General features: G+C 34.2%; 3 protein-coding genes and 1 long non-coding RNA gene across 13 annotated transcripts in view; all 4 read right to left on the bottom strand.

Moving 5' to 3' along the window:
• Nucleotides 1-211: 211 nt before the first annotated feature.
• On the bottom strand, nucleotides 212-6,490 carry Psf3 (DNA replication complex GINS protein Psf3). 5 transcript variants are annotated; one of them, XR_013879372.1, is made up of 9 exons: nucleotides 6,382-6,490; nucleotides 5,863-5,931; nucleotides 5,370-5,404; nucleotides 4,685-4,779; nucleotides 3,974-4,052; nucleotides 3,406-3,478; nucleotides 2,404-2,467; nucleotides 850-1,236; nucleotides 212-472 (listed from the first exon to the last, which is right to left on the bottom strand). XR_013879372.1 is itself a non-coding variant. In XM_080159843.1 (8 exons), the coding sequence occupies exons 1-8, from the start codon at nucleotides 6,472-6,474 to the stop codon at nucleotides 1,142-1,144; spliced, it is 603 nt and encodes a 200-aa protein (XP_080015969.1). In that variant the 5' UTR covers nucleotides 6,475-6,490; the 3' UTR covers nucleotides 212-1,141. The 5 variants fall into 5 exon arrangements, 1 of the variants encoding a protein (XP_080015969.1); XR_013879373.1 differs by having other exon boundaries at nucleotides 212-316; nucleotides 923-1,236; XR_013879374.1 differs by having other exon boundaries at nucleotides 212-316; nucleotides 1,050-1,236.
• Trs31 (trafficking protein particle complex subunit 31) lies at nucleotides 6,485-15,116 on the bottom strand. Its single transcript, XM_080159844.1, has 8 exons — nucleotides 15,019-15,116; nucleotides 13,227-13,272; nucleotides 11,998-12,054; nucleotides 11,380-11,436; nucleotides 10,651-10,755; nucleotides 9,510-9,627; nucleotides 8,756-8,850; nucleotides 6,485-7,260 (listed from the first exon to the last, which is right to left on the bottom strand). Exons 1-8 carry the CDS (start codon nucleotides 15,045-15,047, stop codon nucleotides 7,198-7,200), a joined length of 570 nt encoding a protein of 189 aa, XP_080015970.1. The 5' UTR covers nucleotides 15,048-15,116; the 3' UTR covers nucleotides 6,485-7,197.
• The window catches only part of LOC145318526 (serine/threonine-protein phosphatase CPPED1-like), an 11,323-nt gene continuing 1,372 nt past the window's right edge, over nucleotides 15,096-25,046 (bottom strand). The window contains exons 4-12 of one of the 6 annotated variants that reach the window (XR_013879369.1): nucleotides 24,583-24,671; nucleotides 23,873-24,038; nucleotides 22,897-22,966; nucleotides 22,425-22,522; nucleotides 21,751-21,826; nucleotides 20,516-20,580; nucleotides 19,960-20,032; nucleotides 15,847-16,009; nucleotides 15,096-15,746 (exon numbers count right to left, since the gene is read on the bottom strand). Coding sequence is in view for 3 of the 6 variants with exons in the window: in XM_080159839.1 (XP_080015965.1) it covers nucleotides 15,948-16,009; nucleotides 19,960-20,032; nucleotides 20,516-20,580; nucleotides 21,751-21,826; nucleotides 22,425-22,522; nucleotides 22,897-22,966; nucleotides 23,873-24,038; nucleotides 24,583-24,671 (699 nt within the window). In the remaining 3 variants the exon portion in view is untranslated. Of the gene's footprint in view, nucleotides 16,010-19,959; nucleotides 20,033-20,515; nucleotides 20,581-21,750; nucleotides 21,827-22,424; nucleotides 22,523-22,896; nucleotides 22,967-23,872; nucleotides 24,039-24,582; nucleotides 24,672-25,046 lie in introns of all 6 variants that reach the window. The other 5 variants (XR_013879370.1, XR_013879371.1, XM_080159839.1 and 2 more) reach the window with 5 other exon arrangements.
• Nucleotides 23,265-23,862, bottom strand: LOC145318530 (uncharacterized). The gene is made up of 2 exons (XR_013879376.1): nucleotides 23,747-23,862; nucleotides 23,265-23,684 (listed from the first exon to the last, which is right to left on the bottom strand). It is a non-coding gene; the product is annotated as an uncharacterized LOC145318530 (long non-coding RNA).

Genomic DNA, 25,046 nt, shown 5'->3' with positions numbered 1-25,046 from the left:
TTATTAAAACATTAAAAATATCAAAATATCTAAAAATTCACCCAAAAAGGTCTTCTAATGGTGGTTAAAATGACTTAAACTTTGAAATGATAAATGCAATTTGCCAAAACGATATAGATATTTGAAGAAAAAGTGTCATTTTTTATAAAAGTAAAACACAAAACTAATCCCCAAAAAAATGTTTTAGTACCCACAGGTAAATAAATTCATAAGTATAAAAATATTTTTAATATATTAGATCACATTATAAGCGTAATAGTTGATTTTACATATATGTACTAGAGTTTTAAATAATTCAAGCGTAAAATTACAGGTACTAAGTTTTTTCTTTTTCTCCTCGCGGATACAAAACCAGTTTTTAGCAGAGAAGAAAATACATATCTAAAATGGTTTATTTCAGTTAAGCAGGGTCTTCAGACCTTAAGGGCCAACAAAATAGAACTTACCCTGCGTTCAACTGTATAAAACCACACTATACATTACATACATGTTACAATACAAAAAAGGATTAAGTGCAGTATATAGTAAGATATTCATGTTAACGATGATCTCTAAAAAATTATGTTTAAAGGCTGCTAACGGCCAAACTGGTATAGCCATTTGCTCAATAATGCACAGTTATCTCGCAGTACACATAAATGCACAAAAAAAGACTTATTTTATGTTACTTTAGAGAAGTTTTCCCTGTGCATCATTGGATCTTAGCTATTATAAATTATTTATAGGCCTTCTAATGCCGATTATCACGATAAGCGGGCATGAAATGTATGTTAAGCCGTTTGGAAGCTAGCAGCCTTTTAAGTTAATGGATTTTTAGAGAAATCATTACCAGTGGCAGGAACATTTTACCGTGAACTGCACTAGATCCAAAAAATAATAGCTCGGCTTATGTTATTTACTTATTTATGGATAAAGATCAGACCAAAACTAAGTTATTTTTCATAATAAAGTATTACATAAAACATATTGTTGGAATAACTAAAATAAACAAGTGAACCGGCCAAATATTAACACAATGAAACCCTAATGAATTTAATACAGTAATCTACCCAACCCAAAATAATCAACAAGGCATTTTTACATTTTCTTTAAAACATGTCTGATCGCAATATTGGGATATTTGCTAAATATTTGTCTAGTTCTATTCGAGGGCCATGGCCTTCCTCTTCTTGTGGTTGATGACCATGGCGGCTGTCTTGATGGTGTACACCTTCCTCTGCTTCCAACAGTCGATACCTGGAATGAACAGTATTGTACAGTAAGTATTTTTAGTGTTTGCTGCCTACAAAGTAATTTCATAAATGTAAAACCAACCTTTTTTAGTGCAATGAAAAAGATTCATTTGTAAACTTGCTTTTCTTTCTGACTTGTTTTTAATTAGTTAAAAAATGTATTATTCCAATAAAAATTGAGAAATATTTGGTAATATCAGTTTCTCAAGCACTTTTTCCGAACTTTAGCTTTAGAAATCTCTGCTGTTATATTCTTACATTTTCTTATGTGGAAATATATAGAGAACAAGGAATATGTATATTTTAATTAGGGTTGGCAATCAGTATCCGAATCCGGAATCCGCCTAATTTTTGGTCAATTTTGGAATCCGTATCCGAATCTTTTTCTTAATAGCGGATTCGGATTCTTAATTGGTAGGCTAAAATTAGCGAGTTGAGTTTTTTTCTTTTTTGAAGGCTAAAAATATCATCAATATATATAAAATCTTCTAAAAATCTGGTTTGATTCTCGGAAGTTAATTATAGAGAACACCAAGAACATTAATTTTTAGGACATATGTAGCACTTAAATTTTTTAATATTTTTTAAAAGGCCTTTTAAAATATTGCAAGAAAAAAAATATCTATCTACGAAAAATACTGGTACCATTTTCATCCATGCATGTACAAAGAGGGTCCTTTTTTACAGATATAAGATATAACCAACAAGTGAAATAAATCTAAAATAATATTTGGGGGGCAAATGGAGAGATCGTCAATTTAACGATGTGTTGCCCCCCAACGACAGCTGAAAACCACGTTTAGGTTTCGTGATTTTTTTCCGAATTAATTTCGTTATTGGTATAAGCTGCATTTTTCATGTATTTTCCGTAAAGTTGTATGTTAGCGTTATAGTCAAAGGCGGTTATCTTAATTATGGCCATTTAATATTTATACATTTGGTCAAAATTAAGAACAGTTTGACTTATTAAGCGCATTTGACGAAACGGTAACACATAACTTTACGGAAAATACGCGAAAAAAATTAACCACTTTATGGGTTTAAACCCCCTGTCTGATTCGCATTATCTAACAATCACTAAACACAGTTTTTTTACACCCAAGAAATTGGAGGATAACTGTTGTTGACAAAGTGGTAATACATCCAGTCTTCAGTAAGATTAATAACTTACTTTTTCTAGTTTCATAGGCCTTCTTGAACAGGGACCTTTCTAATTCATCCATTTTCATCATTTCCTAAAAATATTCAGGTTAGGGGTAGGGTTGGGCCGGATATCCGGTCATTTTCAATATACGGCCGGATACCGGATATTAAAACTATCCGGTTACATGATATCCGGCTGATTTTTAACGCCGGATATCCGGTAATTTGCCGGATATCGAACGTTTGCCAGATATCCGGCCGGAACCGGATATCTGGCATTAGAAATCAGCCAGATATCCGGTATTCGGCCAAAAAAGTATCCGACCCAACCCTAGTTAGGGGTTAGGAAGAAGTAATATTATGCAGTGGGATGTTAGGCAAGGAGGGAGGGGACAATGGGCTGTTTATTACACTGGTCCCCAAAGTCTAATAATCACGTTTTATTATTAGTTGGATTAATAACATTGGTGACTTTTATCAAATTTGGTTGGTTGGTTCATCAACTTGAGTGTCACTGTCCAAACGTTTCAAACACTTGTAATCTACAGAACGGTTTACTTAGTACATCATCATTGGGGATATACTTTAATTTATCGGCCATTGTCATATCCCTTTAGATCCCTGGTTGTTAGGGCGCTTACTTAACGTCAGGGATCTAGGGAGATAAGGCTATGAATGAAAAATTCAAATACATCCTCATTAATGATAAACAAAATTACCCACCCTGTAGGAAGATCAGTAAACAATACTGTTTAAAAGCACCTTTTTTATTCATAAGCATAAAAAGTTTGGATACATCAAATTTTGATTGGTTGGTAAACTAGCAGTGTTTAAATTTTTAACCAATAATTATATTCTGATGAGGGGATATTTGTTTATAAATTTTGGGAATGTATTTAATTTACATTATTTTGACATCCATTGTCTTATCCCGTAAGATTACTGCCTATAGGTATGATCTCCATTGTTTGTGTACAATACATAAAAGAGGCACAAAAGAATCGTCCTATACATTTAAAATCCAACTTACCGTAAGTGTTTCTTCGTCCCTGCAATTCTGTGCAGCATCTAGGATGTTCAAGAATCTGGATTTCAAGGCTTTACTGAAAAACAAAAATATCTTTGAATCAAATAAAAAGAAGCACAAAAAAATAGTTTCGAACAAGATTTTTTTGGTAAAACTTGCAAATTTTTACTGCAGAAAACTTATTAAACTACAAACAAAACTGAATAAGTATACGAATAATCTATGAAAATTTAGTAATATTAAAGAAAACATCACGAAAAAAAGATAAAACATCCATATGATCATATACCTAAACGTAAATAGAACGACTGGATTTTAAAATTAAATAATAAAACTTTGTCACAAAATTTTGAATATTAGATAAGACAAAGATGACAACATCCATAAAAGCGTTGCTTTGCTTTCTAACTCATACCTTACTGTCACAGGAATCATCATCCAAAATTTTAAATCGATATGGCAATCCTAACAAATCGAGTACGGCTGGACGGACTCTATTTATAGAAAAGCTTCACTTTTAACTTACGAAGCCATCAAATATTTGGACCAATGTTTTAGAGGTCTTTCATACCTTAGAGAGTTTCCAATGATATCTCCTTCTTCTAAGCAGTGCTTCATTACATGACGACCAAACTCAAAATAATGGGGTCCTGTAAAAAATAAAGATTTATTAATTTAACGGCGAATGTGCATCATTGAACTTATAAAAAAAGTTTATATCTTTTATCTTAAAGAGGGGAAAAGATTAGCTCTTTGTTGAATAAGTTTGTTAAAGTTAAATACGTGATTAAAATATACTTATGTATAAATAAGAGATAAAAGGATGCTTTGTAAGCTTGTTACTATTAAGAAGTTAATGGCGGGGCGAGGTTTTTTTTCAGCAATCACGTAAAGATCCAAGCTTTTTTTTAGACAAAAAGGTGATTTTGAAATTGTTGATAAGAAATATCAACCCTCTCTCTCTCTTATTTGAAATTCTTGATTAGCAAATTTGGAAATTCTAGAAATGACCAATTATTCTATTTTAATATAAAAGTTTATTTTTTTAGGGAAGGGGTGACCCCCCCATTTTTTATTTTAGTTTATTTTTTTCTAGGGGCGATTTCTATTGGGAGGGTGGTTGTACCCTCCCCCAAAATAGTTATATACCTTCCCGGGACCTATGAGAAGCTACCCTGTTAAGGAGAGCCCGATCGGTTCAGCGGTTAGCGAGATCCTTCGGTACACACAGACAAACATCCTGTTACTTTGTTATTTGTTTAGGATAAATTAAAATCCTGACCTAATTTATGAAGATTCACAATGTTGGGGTCAGCTAGTAAGATTTCACGTTGGGTTTCTCGCAAACTTTTGGGTACTTGCACGTTCATGTATTTCCTTGATAAAAACAGAAATTAGAAACAGTGAGATGTTTTAATGACATCAAAAATGTTTTTTTTTTTAAGGGAAGCTTTTCTATACCTATGGTCGGTCCGTCCGTCCTTCCGTCAGTAACGGATAACTCTTGTTGTTAATTTAGGCATGTTAGAATTGTCTTAATTTGGAATTGGGATGCCTAGGACAACAAAGTACAATGTTATAAGCTAAGCATCTCTATAGTCAAGTCCTAAAAAAGTAAGTATGTCCATAACAATATTTAGTATTTAAATAGTTTTGCAACCAGTTTACTAACAATTTTATTTCGACTTAAACATCTTTACCTATCAAACACTCTAAAAGTGTTGAGGTTTGTTTGTCCTACCGTTTCAGACCTTTGCCTTAATGGATGTTGTCAACCTTGTTAATACACATTTTCTACCTTCCATATATGTATAAATATATGATATTGATAAGATACAAAATTTTTTCTCCATGCAGAGGATAAAATATGTAACTAACTATGCTTAAATCAAACATCAGAGCTATCCATTACGGACAGACCTACCCTAAATGTAGAAAAGCTTCGCTATTAATAAAAATCTACTTACTTCATTCCTTCTATGACCCATAAAGGTAACTCCAACTTGAAACAAAATTTGATTGTTAGTCTCTTTTTAAAAATATGTAGGTACCTAGGTAACCGCTGAACCGATAAGGTTAGGCTTATCAGGCAAAATTATAGATAACATTCAACTACCAACCCTTAGATTGCACAAACTTAGTCTGAAAGTTCTAACTGTTAAAAGCAATGTGTAGCACCTGTTTTCGAGCAAAGGTATTTCCCACTTCTGAGTTAAAGACACTATAAGCGTCACATAGAGGTATGTAGCCTTTTTAACGTTTCTAGTATGACACTGTGTGGCTCAGACTCGAGCCCATCAGCAAGCACGGTATTGCCGCAAGGAATGTAGAATATAGCTGGCGGGTATGTAGTAGAGTATAGCTGGCGGGTATGTAATAGAGTATAGCTGGCGGGTATGTAGTAGAGTATAGCTGGCGGGTATGTAGAGTATAGCTGGCGATACTAAAAACCAAACAAACCTTTGTATTAGGAGCAAGAATATCTGCATCACTGCTGGCATCCAGAAATCCGAGACCAGGCAACCTTTCCTGAAGAAAAAAAACATTTTACCTAGGACCTTACGGGATAAGACTATGATGGACAATAAATTGTTGTGTATATTAACCAGATATGGTAAAAAACCAGGGTTTTTAAAAGAAAAAGAACAAACCAGTTTGTTTTTTTGGTTTAAACCGGCTTTTTTTTATAAAAAAATTAAAATGTTGGGGATGGAGTACTCCTAAATTTTTCTTATTTATTACACTAGTCCCCAAAGTTTTATAATAACGTTTTCTTATTTGTTGGCCAACAACTTTGGGAACTTTTATTCAATATTGATTGGTTTCAACCACTAATTGTAATCTACAAAAGGGGTAATTTTGTGTTTCAACATTGGGGATGTACATCAATTTGTCGGTTATTGTCTTATCCCTTTAGATCCCAGAAAAAAAACCTTAAAGGCTATGGGTGAAGAACTGTAAAAAAATATAATTTACTACCTGGGTGATTATAGGAATACGTTCTTGGGTCACTAAGATATCCTCGATGGAAAAGTAATTTGGCGTATAGCTTATATCTAAGTTACCAGACATTTTAGATACTCTGAAATACATATTTTATATTTTTTTAAGGAATGATCAAGCTTTAATTTTATTTAATGATTTTTATAATTAACTTTCAAATATGAATGTATGTACAGTTTTCGCTGCAGTAAAAATTTAATCTTAGTTTTATTTGATGATTCAATCGGCTTCTATAATATTAAGAACTACTTCTAAGATTTAAATGTGCAATTAACGATTAAGGATGATTTATTCAGAAGTATAAATAGTAGGGGCGTAGCCACCAGACAAGGATATATGTAATAATGCAAGAGTCTTTTTATCTATTGCTAGTAGAATATTTTAATTTTAGTTGCGCATTTGCAAGAATGGCGCAATAAAGCAATATGAAATATAGCAATAATACTAAAAATGCGCAATAACAAAATTAAATACACAATAATAAAGAAAATTGATATTATTTAACTTGTCCAATGATTAGATTAGACATGAATGACTGATTACATTCAAATAAAATATCAGAAAATAGAAAACTACATTGAATTTCTTCTTTGTAAAAAATCAAATATTTATATTTCTTTGTAAAATAAAATCAATATTCTTTGTGTATTTTATGAAAATCAAAATTCATATTTTCAAAGATACTTAGGTATTCATTTTCTTGTAAAACGATTACATTGTTGGCAAAAATTTTTAATAACATTACAAGTTTTTAAGCTATTTAGCTAGAAGCGAAGCATTGTACAGTTCTGGTTAATCACCGGCCTTGTCTCTGGCGATCACAGACTCATCAAACTTAACCATGAAGGTAGTTCCCTGAAAATGAGAACAGAGCTGGATCTTTAAATCATTTTAGTAGTGAGCCAGATCGGGGTGCGCCGAATTTCAGCCAATCACAGCGCGGCATTTCATAAAATGCTGTGCTCTCATTGGTGGAAAGTTGGCTCACCCCGATCTGGCTCACCACTAAATTGATTTAAAGATCCAGCTCAGATCTATAGTATAGATGCACATACACTATACAATACTTATAAAGCCTCATCCTCTTTCCAAGGACCTTTTTCGTCTGCTAGCTAAATGTTTTCTGCTACTTGACTGTCTTAATATTCTCGACACCATTGGTTGATTTTCAAAGACCCAATTGAGAGTCGGCACAAGGTTATTGGGATAGGGAAATACACTTATTTAACCCCTTCCCTCTCTAGTGTTTTACTCTAATCACATGAGGATGAAAACATCAATAAAGGCGAAGCTTTACAAGTTTAAAATTGCTATTGTCCGATTATAAAACATTATATGATTATATGATTAATGGCTTATTTTCTTCGTTTTTTAAGGGAAATTATGAAACAACCAAAAAAAATTACAGTTTTTGTTGAAAAAGTACAGTAAAGTTGAAAATTAAAAACTTAGGTGACAACATCTAAAAATGGTTTTAGCGCATTTTTCTTATGCTCAAAATTGGATTTTCAGTAGTCGACTTTGGGGGGCCAGAACTTTCTCCCTGATTGAGATATGGCCTTCAAACTTTGACCTATTCTAGTACATGTCCCCAATAGTATCTGTATAAATTTATAGCTCTATATCTTAACTTTGAAGCGTTTTGCAGCCATTCTTGCAAAAGGTAGAATATTTGAACATAAGAAAAATGCGCTAAAACCATTTTTAGATGTTGACACCTAAGTTTTTAATTTTCAACTTTACTGTACTTTTTCAACAAAAACTGTCATTTTTTTTGGTTGTTTCATAATTTCCCTTAAAAAACGAAGAAAATAAGCCATTAATCATTAAATTCTGATAACTATAAGTGGGGTAAAATTGCTTTCAAAAAAGTTCTCATAAAAAAAACACACTAGTATATAAGTTACAGAATTAACAGGATGTCTGTCTGTCTGTCTGTCACTATGTATTAATGGAAATTGTGACAGGGGGAAACAATTTAGGTTGATATTTCTCCGGTCAATCCGTTCAGAAGGGGAGGTGGTAAAGGGAGGGGAGGAGGAGGTGGTAAAGATCGGGGAAGGGGAGGTGGTAAAGGGAGGGGAAGGGAAGGTGGTAAAGGGAGGGGAAGGGGGGGTGGTAAAGGGAGGGGAAGGAGAGGTGGTAAAGGGAGGGGAAGGGGAGGTGGTAAAGGGAGGGGAAGAGGCGATTCATTTTTATTTATTTGAAAACTTGAAAATCTGGTGTAAGATCCAAGTAATAATAAATCTATCTGTGTATTCATATTAAACGTTTAAACGGGCGGACAAATTATTGTTCTAGAATATCCGCGAAAAAAAAGCATTAAAAACCTTCGTTTAGGATTAGGTACCTTATGCCAATGAGCTGACACTTTGACCGGAAAGTTGGCCCCATCCAGTACAGCCTCAATTATACCAGCAACAAAAGAGGCGCAGTTCAAATGACCTGAAAAATGGACAGTAAAGTTTGCAGGGGGAACTTGCATAACAAAACATATGAACATTGGGGAGGGGGGTTTTACTTTATTTTAGTAAGTAGATAAGTAGATTATACAGTTTTAATCTGAAAAAAATTGAGATATCATGGAAATCTTCCCTATTATTATTATGAGAAAATTTTAGGCGGTTGGTTAGAATATAAATCAATCTGTTTGCTATTGTTCTCTCCCTCCTGATATGTAAAATAAAAAAAAACTTTAGAGCTGGATCTGTAAATCATTTTAATGGTGCGCCAAATCGGGGTGCGCCGAATTTCAGCCAATCACAGCGCGGCATTTCGTAAAATGCTGTGCTCTCATTGGTGGAAAGTTGGCTCACCCCGATTTGGCGCACCATTGAAATGATTTAAAGATCCAGCTCAGCAATTGACTTTGCCTAAAACAAGTGTGCAATCACTTCCGCTTATTTGAATCACTTACGATTGTCTCTTTCGATGAAAGACAGACGGACCATGTAAATTTTATACTGGATGCGCATTGTTTCGACTTCTTGTCCTAAATAGAAGCCGAGAAAATAACATTTCCCCCATCGCGTAACGGACGGACGGACAGACCAACATACAAAGTGTTTATAGAGAAGCTTCGCTACGCAAAAAAAGACCCAAACCTTTGTCTTTTGGTACTGAGATGAATGAATTGACAAGAGGATCTTTCTCAATGATATAATACGTTCTTTCATCATCATTAGCATGCTCAAGCTTATCTGCTTCTTTACCAAATAACACCTAAAACAAGGATGACAACATCCATAAGTAGCGAAGCTAAAAAATCATGGATAAATATCCGGAAAAAATTAACTTGAGAAAAGTTTCATAAATACATAAAACTAAAAAAAATCACGAAACCTTGTAAGATAAATAATGTGAAAATCTAGGAATCGATCTAGCACCTCAACCAATAAGCAAATATTAATGAAATTTTGTGGGGATATGTAAATTCTTAACCTATTTAATCCCTAAAAATGTTAGCCGTTTATCTCAAATTAATAGGAGTAAAGGAAATCATGAAAATTAAAAAATCTAAGAATCGAACTAGCCCCCGACCAATCGGCAAATCTCAATAAAACTTAATATAAGTACCTATGCAGAATATTAAGGTATTTAATCCCTGAAAATTTCCGCCGTCTATCTTGAATAGGAGTTAAGAAAATCATTAAAACTTAAAAATGTAGGAATCGATCTAGCACCCAATTTAATTGATGAATCTTAATAAAGCTCGGTGAAAATATGAAGAATATTAACATATTTAATCCCTGAAAATTTCAGCCTTCTGTCTTTTATAGGAGCCGAGAAAATCACGTATCCCCAATTTTGTGATTGACAGAATTTCGAATTATAGAGTTTTTCGAACAATAAAAACATAAATATTAAATACTTTATTTTGAAAAATGTAGTCTCTTATTATCAGTAAGTAAGGGGACAGTGAAATAAAAAAAATAAAGATCACCAAAGTTTATAAACTCATTTAACCATTTTCGTTATCTTTAACCATTGGAAAACAAGTTGAATTTTAATTGGGTTTCGAGAGGGATGATGTTTAGCATTTTTGTTGGTAACAGGCTTTTAAAGGTCTATAATACTAAATAAATGTTTTAAGACAATAAACAGTATGTTATTGTTTAAATTATTTAAATAATCTTATATTATAACAGCAGTAGTAAAATCTTTAACCACCTTTAGTTTTTAATTCTGTTTGGGCTGAAATTCGAACCAAAAACTAACGGATGAACCTTATAAACCAGTGTTTACCTTCCAAAGGGTGGATTTCACCATGAGAAGAGCATTCAACAGCTTAAGCTCCCGCTTGGCCGCTCTGTCACGGATAAAATGCAAATCTAGAATCCTCGCTCCAACCTACAATAGAACAGGGATGACAACGTCCATAAAAGCGAAGCTCCAAAATCAGACAATATGACAAACGAATATAAACACTTGTAGAGTGTCAGAACTTTATGAGCAGAACATTAATTTGTAAGTCTAAACAAAATTGTACATAATTGCATGAACACGGGATACTGAATAAGGGCATAATATCATATTTAGGATTTAATTATAGACTTTAATATTGTACCTTCTTGTATTAGGAATCATTATTTCAAAAAATAGATTAATAGGATAAATATATCATATAAAAAAATGTTGTCAAAATTTTAATATCAGAATGATTTAAATGGACGTGTACGGACTTTCTGGTAACAATTATAAAGATGCTATGCTTTCTTAATCGTACTTAACTGTTACAGGAATCATTATTAGGGATGGGCCGGATATCCGGCCATTTTCGATATCCGGCCGGTTACCGGATATTAAAACTATCCGGATACCGGTTATCAAGCGTTGGTCAGGTATCCGTTCGGATACCAGATATTGAAACTATCCGGATACCGGATATCCGGTATCCGACCAAATAAGTATCCGGCCCAACCCTAATCATTATGCATTCTATAAGAATAATTGTAATAAAAAATAGTTAAATACCTGCCAACCAAGGTCATGGAGCTTAGCCTGCAGCTCTGGCACTGTGCTGGAACGTGACTTAAAAAAGGGATAGTTGCATGAAGTGCATTTGAAAAGTTTGATAGCAAGCCAAAGTTACAAGAATACCATCGAACATATATTATAATTGTGTATCACAATAGATAGCAATCAATATTGCACCACCAAAATAGTCAGCATGCTGTTTTTGTGAAAACAGGACAGCCATATAAGTTGCATATATACCAAAACATAATTTTTGGAACTACCTTGTAAAAAATTTAAATTCTTTCAAATAAATGTCCTAAAGATGTAGTTTAAACTATTGAACAGAAAAAAATATGCAGTTCACTAAATTCAATTTAAAATGCACTTCGTGCAACCACCCCTTTCACATCATTATTTTTTTTTTTTTTCATATTTCACCATCAGAAAGATTCCCTCAAATAACCCCCTTACATAATATAGAGTGAATCAAAAAAGGGGCCGGAATTTTCAAAACAGAATATCTTAGGTATTCATCTAAGTTATTAAAACATCATTACTACCTACACAACACTTAATTTCAAACTAACCAGGCCGTAACAAAATGTTAAGAAAAATTTGAAAATTTTGTATTACCTGGCAATATTGAACTATTTCACTGAATAAAAGAGAAAATGCGGCCAAACTTGTCTCCTAAAAAAATAGCATTTTAATGAAAAAAAATACCTATAATTTTGTTTGTAATGTTTCATAGTTTTCTTACCACTTGGATTACGTTATCCTATCTATAATACAAAGTAGAACGATGTCTGTCTGTTTGTTTGTCTGTTTGTCTGTCTGTTTGTTTGTTTGTAGCGAAGGATCTCGCTAACTGCTGAACCGATCGGGTTCTCCTTTACAGGGTAGCTTCTCATAGGTCCCGGGAAGGTTTATAACTATTTTCTTGGGGGGTAGGACACCCCTAACCCCAACAAAAATGAAAAATCCCCCCCTAAAAAATTTTTTTTTTTTTTTTTAAACTAAAATTAAAATAGAAGGTCGATAACCCCCCCCTCCAAAAAAAATTTCCCCTCCCCCCCACAAAGAAAATTTTTTTTTGATTTATTTTTTAAATCTAAATTACGAAAAATTTGTTTAATCAAACCTCTTGGGGCGAAGCCACTAGTTACACAATAAAGTAGTAAGTGTTTTTTGTCTGAAGCTATAAATATCAAGAACTATTGAAACGCTTAGGTTCTCTATTTTAGGTAAACTTTACATAGGCACTGTAATGGTTATGTAGTGATGGCAATCCGTCGAATTTTTGGACCGGATTCGGATTCTTAAAGAATCCGTCAAAAAAAGTGGCGGATTCCTTGCGGATTCCAGATTCTTATTTTTGGCGGATTCCGGATTCGGATTCCGGATTCTAGCAATATTCTAAAAGGATTTTTAATTTTTTTTAAAAATTAAGTGCTACATATGTCCTAAATATCAATGTTCTTGGTGTTATCTATCGAACCAGATTTAAAAAGATGTTATATATACTGATGAAAATCTTTGCCTTCAAAGAGGAGTATTTGAAAAAAAAACTCAAGGCGCTAATTTTAGCCTTCCAAATAAGAATCCGGAATCCGCTATTTAAAAACGGATTCAGGATCCGGAATCCAAAATTGGCCGAAAATTGGGCGGATTCTGGATCCAGATTGCCAACCCTAGGTTATAGGCTATTTTATTTTCGGATTTAAGTCTCTGAATGGTTTTAGGCTACTTTCTAGTCCCTCTCTGCTTTTTACAAAATGTTTTTAGATTGCCCAAGACCAAAGCAGACAACCAACACCTTGTTTTTAGTTGTATGGTAGCTGCTCCACCAGCAAAGTATTCACCTGTTTACCACGACTAAGTGACTTGTCCAGAATTGTTGGCTTTGACCTAAAATATGGGAAATAGTAAGATATGTCTTTGAATCAAAAAAAAATGTATAAAACGGCCGTACTTTTTTTGGTACAGGGACGAAGTAGGGGGTCACTGAACTTAAAATTAGTCCTAGAATATGGTAAATAGTAAGATGCGTGTCTGTTGTCTTTGTGTCCAGTAAGATCTATAAAACGGCTGAACTACTTGTATAAATAAACGTAGAAAGGGGGACACTGAGTTTAAAGTTGGACCTAAAATATGGGACTGTTGTCTTTTTCTCCAGTAAGATCTATAAAACGGCCAGACTATTTTTTTACAGGGAAGTAGGTAGGGAGACATTAAACTTAAAATTTGACCTAGAATTTGGGAAACAGGAAGTTGTTTGATTATTGTCTTTGTTTCAAATTTTATCTTTAAAACTGGCAGGACTGTTAGATTAACAAATGTCAAGCTTAGTTTTTTTTCCTGGTAAAAGAGGAAAACAGGTTGTGCTAAAATTCCGTAAAGGTGTGAGTTTTAAGGGTTAAAATCATTAGTAGAACGATAAAATGTATATTAACTTTAAAAATACACAATACACATATTTAGTGAATATTATCATTATACTATTGATTTTAAGCCTTAAAACTCACACCTCTACGGAATTTTAGCACAGCCTACCTCCCCCTTAGTACCGGGAGGGAAGAGACATTGAACTCTAAATTATACTTGTAAAACTTAGCATTTTCTTGTTTACGAGAACTGAAGAGGGTGTAGGATGTACTGTAATATATTATACTGCTTACTAAAATTATGGAATTCGTCGGTATAAAGACTAGGTATACAAATGAGATGCACAAAGCAACAGTCTCCAAACTTTTTCACAAATAATCATAATCTCAATGGGGGCTAATCTTGTTTTTCATAATTGGAATAGTTATTTCTTTCGTCGCGTATTATAAACAGCTTTCCGCGGATATAGAATGTACAATTATAAGATCAAAACAAGTTTTTTTAGCCCCCGAGATGCCGAAGGCACGGGCTAAAAAACTGGTTTTTATCTTATGATTGTACATTTCTATATTCGTAGAAAGCTGGATATAATACGATGCTAGACATAGTTTTTTTCGTATGGATGAGAACCGGTTCCTATCCACCGGATTCGAATGAATACGAGAAAATAGATTAATTAATCGTCCATTGTTACATCCCTCCCAACAATCTTATAACCATTATTTGGATCTACTGCAGTTCACGGTAAAATATTGCTGGTAACAAATATTGCCAAAAATCTATGAATTTTAAAGGCTGCTAACTGCCAAACAGCTGAACGTACATATCATACCCGCACACTGTTTTAAACGGCATAAGAAGGCCTACAAATAATCTGGAATAGCCATAAATCAATAATACATAATTATCTCACAGTGCAGAGAAATGTGCGAAAAAGGCCTATTTTACGCGTTTTTTCTTCAGTGAAGCTTTCCCTGTGCATCATTGGATCTTGGCTATTCCAGATTCTTTTGTAGGCCTTCTTATGCCGCTTAAAACAGTGTGCGGGCATGATCTATAAGTTCAGCCGTTTGGCAGCTAGCAGCCTTTAAAATTCATAGATTTTTGGCAATATTCGTTACCAGCAATATTTTACCGCGAACTGCAGTAGATCCCATTATTTTTATGCTATAATCTTAATGATTGCCAACCATTATTGCATGTAGCATACATTATTTCTCAAAAAATCCTAAATCGTCTTTTATTGTACATCAGATTTTTATTACTAACCTTAACAGAGGTCCAGATAGAGAATTCATTTTATCTTTATATTATTTTTATTAACTAAAGTATCATTATATTAAATATCTGAAAATTCTTTTATTAAATATTTATATATTATAATAGCAACAATTCTATTTAAATAAACTTTGATATTTATGATCACATTTTGTTGAATCATTAGTCTTTTTTATACAATAATAATAATAAATGCTTTTTACATATCAATTTATCACAAATACAATGATTATATTAGGGTTGGGCCGGATACTTTTTTGGCCGGATACCGGATATCCGGTATCCGGATAGTTTAAATATCCGGTATCCGGATAGTTTAAATATCCGGTATCCAGCCAGATATCTGGCCACCGCTCGATATATTGCAAATTACCAGATATCCGGATAGAGGCTGTAAAAATCAGCCGGATATCCGTTATCCGAATAGTTTCAATATCCGGTAACCGGCCGGATATCGAAAATGGTCGGATATCCGGCCCAGCCCTAGATTATATATTGGAAGCACATTCTAGAGAACTTGATTTTTTTTTCTAATGAAGACTATATCTAACACTTAATGGCACTTTTTATTTAAATTTTGCTTTGAAATTGTTTATGTAATAAATAGACTACATTTTAGAAGTAGTATTTAAAAAAAACATAAAATTAATTAGAACTTAACCGGTTCTTAGTCATTCATAAAAATGATGTAAAGTACTTATCGTATTATATCCAGTTTTCTACGAATATAAAAATGTAAAATCATAACATAAAACCCAGTTTTTTTAGCATGTGTCTTCGGTATCTCGAGGCTAAAAAACTGGTCTCTTATAATAATACATTTTTATATCACGGAAAGATGTTTATAAAACGATGCGATAAATAACTAATCTGTGACTAAATTTGTTGAGGTGTATTGTTATATTTTTTTGTAAATTTCTCTAAAGTTTCACATTTGTAGGAAAATCCATCAATGCATAATACTGATGTTCGATACTGTCCTCTGAAAAAACAAGGATGACAACATCCATAAAAGCGAAGCACTGAAACGGTAGGACAAACGGAAATATAGTGTCAGAAATGTATAAAAAAATGTATAAGAGTCGAAGCAAAATTGTAAGTAAATTTGTTAAAACTGCTTTATACAGGATAATGTTTATGGACATACTTACATATTTAGGACTTGATTATAGAGTTGCTTCGCTTATTACATTATACTTTGTTGTCCCAGGAATCAATATACCAAAAATCAGATCAATCGGATGATTAGATCACATACAAAGGGGGGGGGGGGGGCGTAATGACATTTATTCGTAATCCGTGAGCAAAATGGTCTAAAAATTTAGCTAGACCCTTCAAACTTGGTATATAAGCCTAGTCCTATAGGTATTACATCTAAATGGCAAAAAATCCAAAAATTTTTATTTTAAGGTTAGGTTAGGTAAGAAAAACCCTGCCGAAATACACTGTATCTATTCATATGGACATTATTTAAGATGATTCAGCAAGTCAGGGACCGACCCCAGGGGGCTAGGTGGGTGGCCCGCAAGGGGTTAAGTGCATTTTTCCCAATACATATGTTGTGATACATCTAATCATAGGTTTTTTAGGACAAGGAACTCAAATTTAGAGATAAAATAAGCATTAAACTATTCTAAAGCTAGCCCCAGCGGGCTAGGTTAGTGGCCTGCAGGGGCTAAGTGCATTTTTTCCAATATATATCTTGTTATATATCAAAATATAGATTTTTTAGGTCAAGAAACTCAAATTCTGAGCGAAAATTAGCATTAGACTAACCTGAAGCTAACCCTCCGGGCTAGGTTGGTTTTCTGCAGGGCTTAAGAGCATTTACCTAACCTAACCTAGAAACTTACTTATATTTTACAGGTTTTTTTCTTGAATAAACTGTCTCTATTAATGAGGACTTTATTTAAAATGATCCAGCAAGTCGCGGAACGACTAATCTGAAGCTAGCCCCAGCGGGCTCGGTTGTTGGCCTGCTGGGGTTAAGTGCATTATTTTCCAAAATATATCTTGTGATATATCAAAATATAGGTTTTTAAGGTCATGAACTCAAATTCAGAGCTAAAATAAGCATTAGAATAATCTGAAGCTAACCCCAGCGGGCTAGTTGGGTTGCCCACAGGGCTTAAGTGCATTTTACCTAACCTAACCTAGAAACTTACATTCGATATTTTTTTTTTAGGTTTTGTTTCTCAAATAAACTACATTCATGAGAGCTTATTTCAGATGATCCAGCAAGTCGAAGACCGATCCCAGCGGGCTAGGTGGGTGGCCCGCAGGGGTTAAATGCATAAAAGTATGTGTTATTATACACCAAATTATAGTTTTTTAAGGTCAAGAAACTCAAATTTACAGCTAATAAAAGTATCAAACTATGAAGCTATCCCCGGCGGGCTAGGTGGGTTGCCTGCAAGTCTTAAGTGCATTTTACCTAACCTAACCTGGAACCTTACTTGTTTTTTAGGGTTTTTTTTCTGGAATAATCTGTGTCTATTTATGAGAATATTATTTAAGATGATCAAGCAAGTCAGGGACCAACCCCAGCAGGCTAGGTGGGTGGCCCGCAGGGGTTAAATGCATTTTTCAGTCCTTAAGCCATCATTTAAAAGATTCTTCATACAGGAGGCTGACCCAAGGAGGTCCCCAACTTGCTGGATTATCTAAAAGAATGTCCTCATTCATAGACACAGATCATTCAAGGAAAAAATAAAAAAATAAATAAGTTTCTAGGTTAGGTTAGGTAAAATGCACTTAAGCCCTGCAGAAGATCTACCTAGCCCGCGGGGTTAAGCTTCAGGTACGTCTTATGCTAATTTTAGCTCTGAATTTGAGTTTCTTGACCTTAAAAACCTATATTTTGATATATAACAAGTTGTATATTGGAAAATAATGCATTTAACCCCTGCGGGCCACCGACCTAGCCCGCTGGGGCTAGCTTCAGATTAGTCTTATGCTAATTCTAGCTCTGAATTTGAGTTAACTGACCTAAAAAACTTATAATTAGATTATCACAACATATATTTTGGAAAAATGCACTTAACCCCTGCGGGCCACCAACCTAGCCCGCTGGGGTCGGTTCCCAACTTGCTGGATTATCTTAAATAAAGTCCTCATTAATAGACAAAGCTTATTCAAGAAAGACATGTAAAAATATAAGTAACTTTCTAGGTTAGGTTAGGTAAATGCTCTTAAGCCCTGCAGAAAACCAACCTAGCCCGGGGGGGTTAGCTTCAGGTTAGTCTAATGTTATTTCTCACTCAGAATTTGAGTTTCTTGACCTAAAAACCCTATATTTTGATATATGACAAGATATATATTGGAAAAAATGAACTTAACCCCTGCGGGCCACCAACCTAGCCCGATGGGGCTAGCTTCAGAATAGTCTAATGCTTATATTAGCTCTAAATTTGAGTTCCTTGACCTAAAAAACCTATGATTAGATGTATCACAACATATGTATTGGGAAAAGTGCACTTAACCCCTGCGGGCCACCCACCTAGCCCCCTGGGGCCGGTCCCTGACTTGCTGAATCATCTTAAATAATGTCCATATGAATAGATACAGTGTATTTAAGTTATAACCCTTAGAAAAAACAATTTAAGGTAAGTTTCCACATCAAAATAGACCAAAAAAGCCTAAAACCCCCATTTCCGCAGGGTTTTTCTTACCTAACCTAACCTTAAAATAAAAATTTTTGGATTTTTTTGCCGTTTAGATGTAATACCTATAGGACTAGGCTTATATACAAAGTTTGAAGGATCTAGCTAAATTTTTAGACCATTTTGCTCACGGATTACGAATAAATGTCATTACGCCCCCCCCCCTTGTTGTTAAAAAAGTAAAAAAATCAACATGTTTAAAATGAACGCACGGAAATTTTGGTAATGATTATAGAGTTGCTACGCCTTCTAAATCGTACCTAACTACTAAAGAAATCACCATGCAAAATTTGAAATCGATAGGACAATTCTAACATGCCTAAATTAACGAAAAAAGCTATCCGTTACGGACGGACGGACGGACCGACCCTAATTACAGAAAAGCTTCGCTTTTAAAAACAAATCCTTATTTTATTCTCAAAAATTGGGAAGGTTCTTTGTGCTAAATTTCCGTAAAGGTGTGAGTTTTAAGGCTTTAAAGCAGTAGTAGAACGATAATAAACACTAAATATGTGTATCCCTTATTGAATAGAATCATAGCCAAAATTTTTTATATATTTATATTTAGTTAATATTATCGTTCTACTACTGTTTTTAAGCCTTAAAACTCACATCCGAAGTGATAGGGAAAAAATACTTGGTTAGTTATATACAACTAGCGGCTACGCCCCCTAGAGGCCTCTAGGAGCACTTAAGGAGAATTTTTTTTTTTGGAGGGGGGGGTTGTAGGCTCCTCCTCATTTTTAATTTTTTATTTTTTGGGGGGGTTGGGGATGTCCCACACCCCAAGAAAATAGTTATAAACCTTCCCAGGACCTATTAGAAGCTACCCTGTTAAGGAGAACCCGATCGGTTCAGCGGTTAGCGAGATCCTTCGGTACAGACACACAGACATCCTGTTACTTTAGTATAAGGATTTAAAATAACCATTCTCTCATGTTTGTATGTTTGTTGTAATGGTTTTATTCTACACTTAGTAGTACAAAAAAATAAGAAATCATCTAAAGAGAAGCTACCAGATAGAGAGAGAGAGGGGACAATGGACTGTTTATAACACTAGTCCCCAAAGTTTTATAATAACGTTTTCTTATTTGTTGGTTTGACAACTTAAGAGACCTGTGAATTTTGATTAGTTGAATTATTAAGTTGAATGTCTAAACGTTTCAACCATTAATTGTAATCTACAGAAGGGGCAATTTTCATAATGGGGATGTACATCAATTTATCGGCCATTGTCTTATCCCTTTTTAATACCTGAAAACTTTGTTACCTTTTACATTGACTATTCGCATACCATGTTGATCTGGCCCTATTTGACATCCAATAGCCGAGGTTACCACTACCTGAAGGATGCAGGGGTGTATATTCTGCACACGATTTATTTTTCCCCCGACTGCAAAATATTTTAAGGGGAAGGGGAAAAAATGGAAAAATATTTACAGAACTTTATTCATATTATCCCCCCTCTTGCATATTCTTTTAGTTTTTTACACGAAGGAGGGGAGAAAAATGGAAAAAAATGTATCAGTTCTCTTAATTTTTATATTTTCCCCCCCAACCACATGTTTTAAATTTTTTACCCCCCCCCCCCCTTTAGCAGGGTCAATTTTGCAGAATATACACCCCTGGGGGGTAATCTTTATACCATATAGGCAAGAACGTAAAAACTTTTTTTTATTTGAGGGGCAGGGGTGGTAAAAATTAAAAATTTTGAAGGAGGAAGGATAATAATCACCACTTTAACACCACCACCCATTGGACGGCCCTGTTAAGCGGCCAGCTTGCGACTGTTGATTTGAAAAAACAATAAAGAACTAAAGGCAAACCTCTAAATCATTGAAGAAACCACCGGCATTTCTATGGTAATGGCCACAAAATATTTTTCTAATTCCTAAAAACAAAACAAAAACAAGTTAGTGTTTATATACAATGTTCAGAAGAACGGAGGGATTATAGATTTCTTCCCCCCTGGTGCTCGCCAATTTAAATTAAATTTATTGGATCATGAAAACAAAACGCAGTAGCGGGTTTTGTTTTATTTTTACCTATATATTTGCGTTCTAACCCTGAGGGGCAATCATTAATATATACCTAACCAAAAATAATCTAAAAAAAGGTACTGTGAAAATACGACCAAACCCGCTACTTCGTTTACTTTCCATGATCCAATTTATTTTCATATCATCCAAGTTGGTCAATACTTAAAAAATATATACATATTCTTTTGAGCAAAAAAAAAACAATATAACAAGAATGACAACATCCATAAAAGGGAAGCACTGAAACGGTAGGACAAAAGGACATTAACACTTGTATAGTGTCAGAACTGAATGATCAGAATATAAATGTATAAAAGAGTCAAAGCAAAATTGTAAGTAAATTTGTTGAAAAACTGCTTGATACAGAATAATGTTTATGGACATACTTACATTTTTAGGACTTGATTATAGAGTTGCTTTGCTTGAAACATTATACTTTGTTGTGCCAGGAATAAACATACCAAAAATCAGATCAATCGGATGATTAGAGCACAAAAAAATTTGTTGTTAAAAAAGTAAAAAAATCAACATGTTTAAAATGAACGTACGGACATTCTTATAATGATTATATAGTTGCTACGCTTTCTAAATCGTACTTGATTATAGAGTTGCTTCGCTTATAATATTGTACTTTATTGTCCCAGGAATCAGTTTACTAAAAATCAGATCAATCGGATAATTAGATCACATAAAAATTTGTTGTTAAAAAGGTAAAAAAAATCAACATGTTTAAAATGGAAGTACGGACAATCTGGTAATGATTTTAGAGTTGCTACGCTTTCTAAATCGTACTTAACTACTACAGGCAACACCATGCAAAGTTTGAAATCGATAGGACAATTTTAACATGCCTAAATTAACGAAAAAAGCTATCCTTTACGGACGTACGGACGGACCGACCCTAATTATAGAAAAGCTTCGCTTTTAAAAAGGAATTAAAGTGGCTGAACTGGCCAATAGAATGGATGAACATGAACAATGACATGGGCCAATTATAGAATAATTGCGCTACTAAAACTTACCTGCGTCGTAAAATTGATTCAGTTTCTCCATTCTTAGTTCATAATTGATGTTAAAATACTGGTCAGGTTCGTCAGCCTACAACATTTGCATCCTTGTACAAAAGTAACAGGATGTCTGTTTGTGTCATATGCTTCCCAACAGATAACTACCTCCCTCCCATTTTCAATGACCATACTACTATTGGTTGATTTTCAATGACCCAATTGAGAGTCGACATGAGGACATTGTGATGGGGGGATACAGTTATTTAACACTTTTTCCTTCTAGTGTTTTACTCTAATTGCTTCTCCTTTACATTGTAGATTCTTACAGGTCTAGGAAAGGTTTATATCTATTTTGGGTGAGAGTACCACAACCCTCCCAAGAATAAATACCCTCCCCTTAAGTGCGGTTGATATCATTCACTAAGGCCGAACTAGATTATATAGTTTGGCCTTGAACGGGTTCTAATCCAGCGGGAATAAATCCAGGAATAAGGTATACCCAACAAGCGAAAAAAATCTAAAATAATATTTGGGGGGCAAATGGAGAGGTCGTCAATTTTACGATGTGTTTCCCCCCCAACGACAGCTGAAAAAGACGTATAAGTTTCGTGATTTTCCCCCGAATTAATTTCGTTATTGGTATAAGCTGGAATAAATCGGACTCGAAGCCATTACATCAGGCTACCTACCCTTTCCAGGAACCAGGGAATATGATGGAAAATAATTGTGTGCTTGGCTTTCTTTCTCTCCTCCATATCCAATACTTCTTTCAACCAAGATTCATGTGCTAAATAAGGGTTTTTTTATAATGCAACCATGTTAGCGATCAAGGATGTTTCAAAATGTACCTAGGTACTTAACAAATATGAAAAAAAATTGAAAAAAAAATCCTAAGAGGATAATACAAAAAAAAATAATACAGAAACGTAGAAAGTGAAATATAGAGAAATTTCCATATAAATCTGTATGTATATTTCTACATAAATAATAATACTGTACGTAAAAAAATTATATTAAAATGTGAATAAAAGAAATGGATAATAACCATATCCTTATAAAAATAAACTACGTATCAAATGAATAAAAAAAATATATCTTTTTTAATAAAAGAAATCATATGCAATACTGAACATATTGAAATTAAGAAAATAATAAAAAAACCTTCATATAAGTCTTGTACATTTGAATGGTCTTCATAAAATTGAGAATTCAAAACAATAAAGAAAACTCCCTAAAATTAGATGATAGTTATTTATCGCACCGTATTATAAACAGCTTTCCGTGGATATAAAAATGTACAATTATATAAGATTAAAAACAGTTTATGATTGTAGGTACATTTTATATTCGTAGTAAACTGGATATAATACGATGCTATACATAATTTTTCAGTATGACTAAGAACCGGTTCTAATCCACCGAATATTAATCGGTTTCGAAGCGATGCTGGAATAAATATCAGTATGACAATACTTAATCTTACTTGGACATTGCCCTCCTTCCTTAAATCTCTTACATTTTGATTGTTGTTTTCCTTTTACAATACCTACCTACTGCCTTTTTTTTGTAAAGAAATTTATTTTCATTTATCCTATTGTAAAAAGTTGTAATGTTTCTAGTCTGTGAATGGGGTATTCCTATCCAGTTTTTTGTTTAGGAATGCATATTTTTTGCCCGAGGGAATAAATGATGGAGCGATAGCTCATCATTAAACAAAAAAATGGATAGGAATATCATTCTCATTCAAACAAATTAATAAAAAATTCTAAAATCTACCAAAAAAAATTTAAAATCTTCAAAAAAAAATTCAAAAATCTTCTAAATATATTTTCTCAGATTTTCATATAAATATGACTGTATAGACATGGGAACTTCAGTCGTGCAAGGCTTGTGGTGCAGAACTGAGATTCTGTTCACCGGTTGCCATGCTCGGGGAAAAAAATGACTACCTCGGGGATAAAAATGTTACCTCAGGGAAAAAAATGACTACCTCAGGGAAATAAATGACTACCTCGGGGAGAAAAAAAGAATATTTACATCCACTATTTAAGGGTTCGTTTATGTGAGACTGAATCTTGTGCTGAATATACAACCCTTTAGTTTAAACAACAAAAAAAGCTTAGGAATGGCAACTGACCTGAAATGCAAAGTAGAAATAATCATCTCCGAAATTCTGCGTATATCTCTGTATAGTTTGGTGCGTTGGTGAGTTGCCAATGTCGTGGTTCCCGCACACACACAGCAGGGGGATGGCAGGGTCCAGCGATGAGAACACCTTCTTGTAGTCAGCCTCTTGACGAGATCTAGACAAATGGACGGTTTTCCTCAAAGTGCTGTGTCGCGCAACCCCTTGGGACACCCCCTTTTACTTTGAAATAAATTGAAATAAAGGTGTTAGTATTTGGTTCTTTAAAACATGATATTGGTCAGGATAGGTTTTAGTAGGTACATGGTGGTCCCGCGGAGGTTAGGTATAAAATAAAAAAGTACCTAACCCTTCCCCCCAATTAGGGAGAGGGGGGGTTGTTTCTGTGATAATCAGTCACTTTGAGGGAAAGCACCAAAAATTAGAGCAACTTCAAAAACAGACCTTTACCCAATAATTGTTTAAAAGTATAGATGTGTAATCCAAACGGCTACCTGGCCCAAGTGGTGAAGACCCTTTTCGTTTATTTTTTGTAGGAGCTCGGCTGTGCTATATATATCTTACGCTGATTTCAAAGACCCAATAGAAAATCGGGACAGGGTCCCGTGCCATAGGCAGATATAAGTATAGCTTATGCCCCATCTATTCTTTTACTAAGCTATTCTATCTTCTCCAATTTACTAATAAAAAAGTAATTCTACCTAATATCAGGATATTTATCAGGGAAAGCGTCCACTAGGTCGCCACAAACGATGAAAAAGGCTGGCTTCGGATCCATGGCATTCATTTTCTAAAAAATAAACCCATTATATTTACAAAGAACGTTTCGACACTAAAGAGACCAACCAAATAAAAGTCCCCTAGGCCAACGAATATGAAAACGTTATTATAAGATATTGGGGACTAGTGTAAAAAAACAGCCCAATGTCCCCTCCCTACCCGACATAAGCACTACTATGGACTGAGCACTGAGGGGCGTCGTAGCTCAGTGGTAACGCATTGAGTTACGGTGATGAGAGTTCGAGTTCTAGTCCCCATGTGGCAACTCGAATTTCTCAGTTGAATAAATTCACGCAACTTCCCCTGGTTGTGTAAGAAGGGGATTATTGAGTAAGTTTGGATACTAGTCACGTACATAATATTAGTACTACCCTTATCCCAAGCT

This window comes from Acartia tonsa, chromosome 5, assembly GCF_053477335.1.
Source record: "Acartia tonsa isolate MP-2025a chromosome 5, ASM5347733v1, whole genome shotgun sequence".
NCBI lineage: Eukaryota > Metazoa > Arthropoda > Copepoda > Calanoida > Acartiidae > Acartia > Acartia tonsa.
The sequence above is the reverse complement of the archived record's forward strand: the minus strand, read 5'-3'. Positions and strand labels throughout refer to the sequence as shown.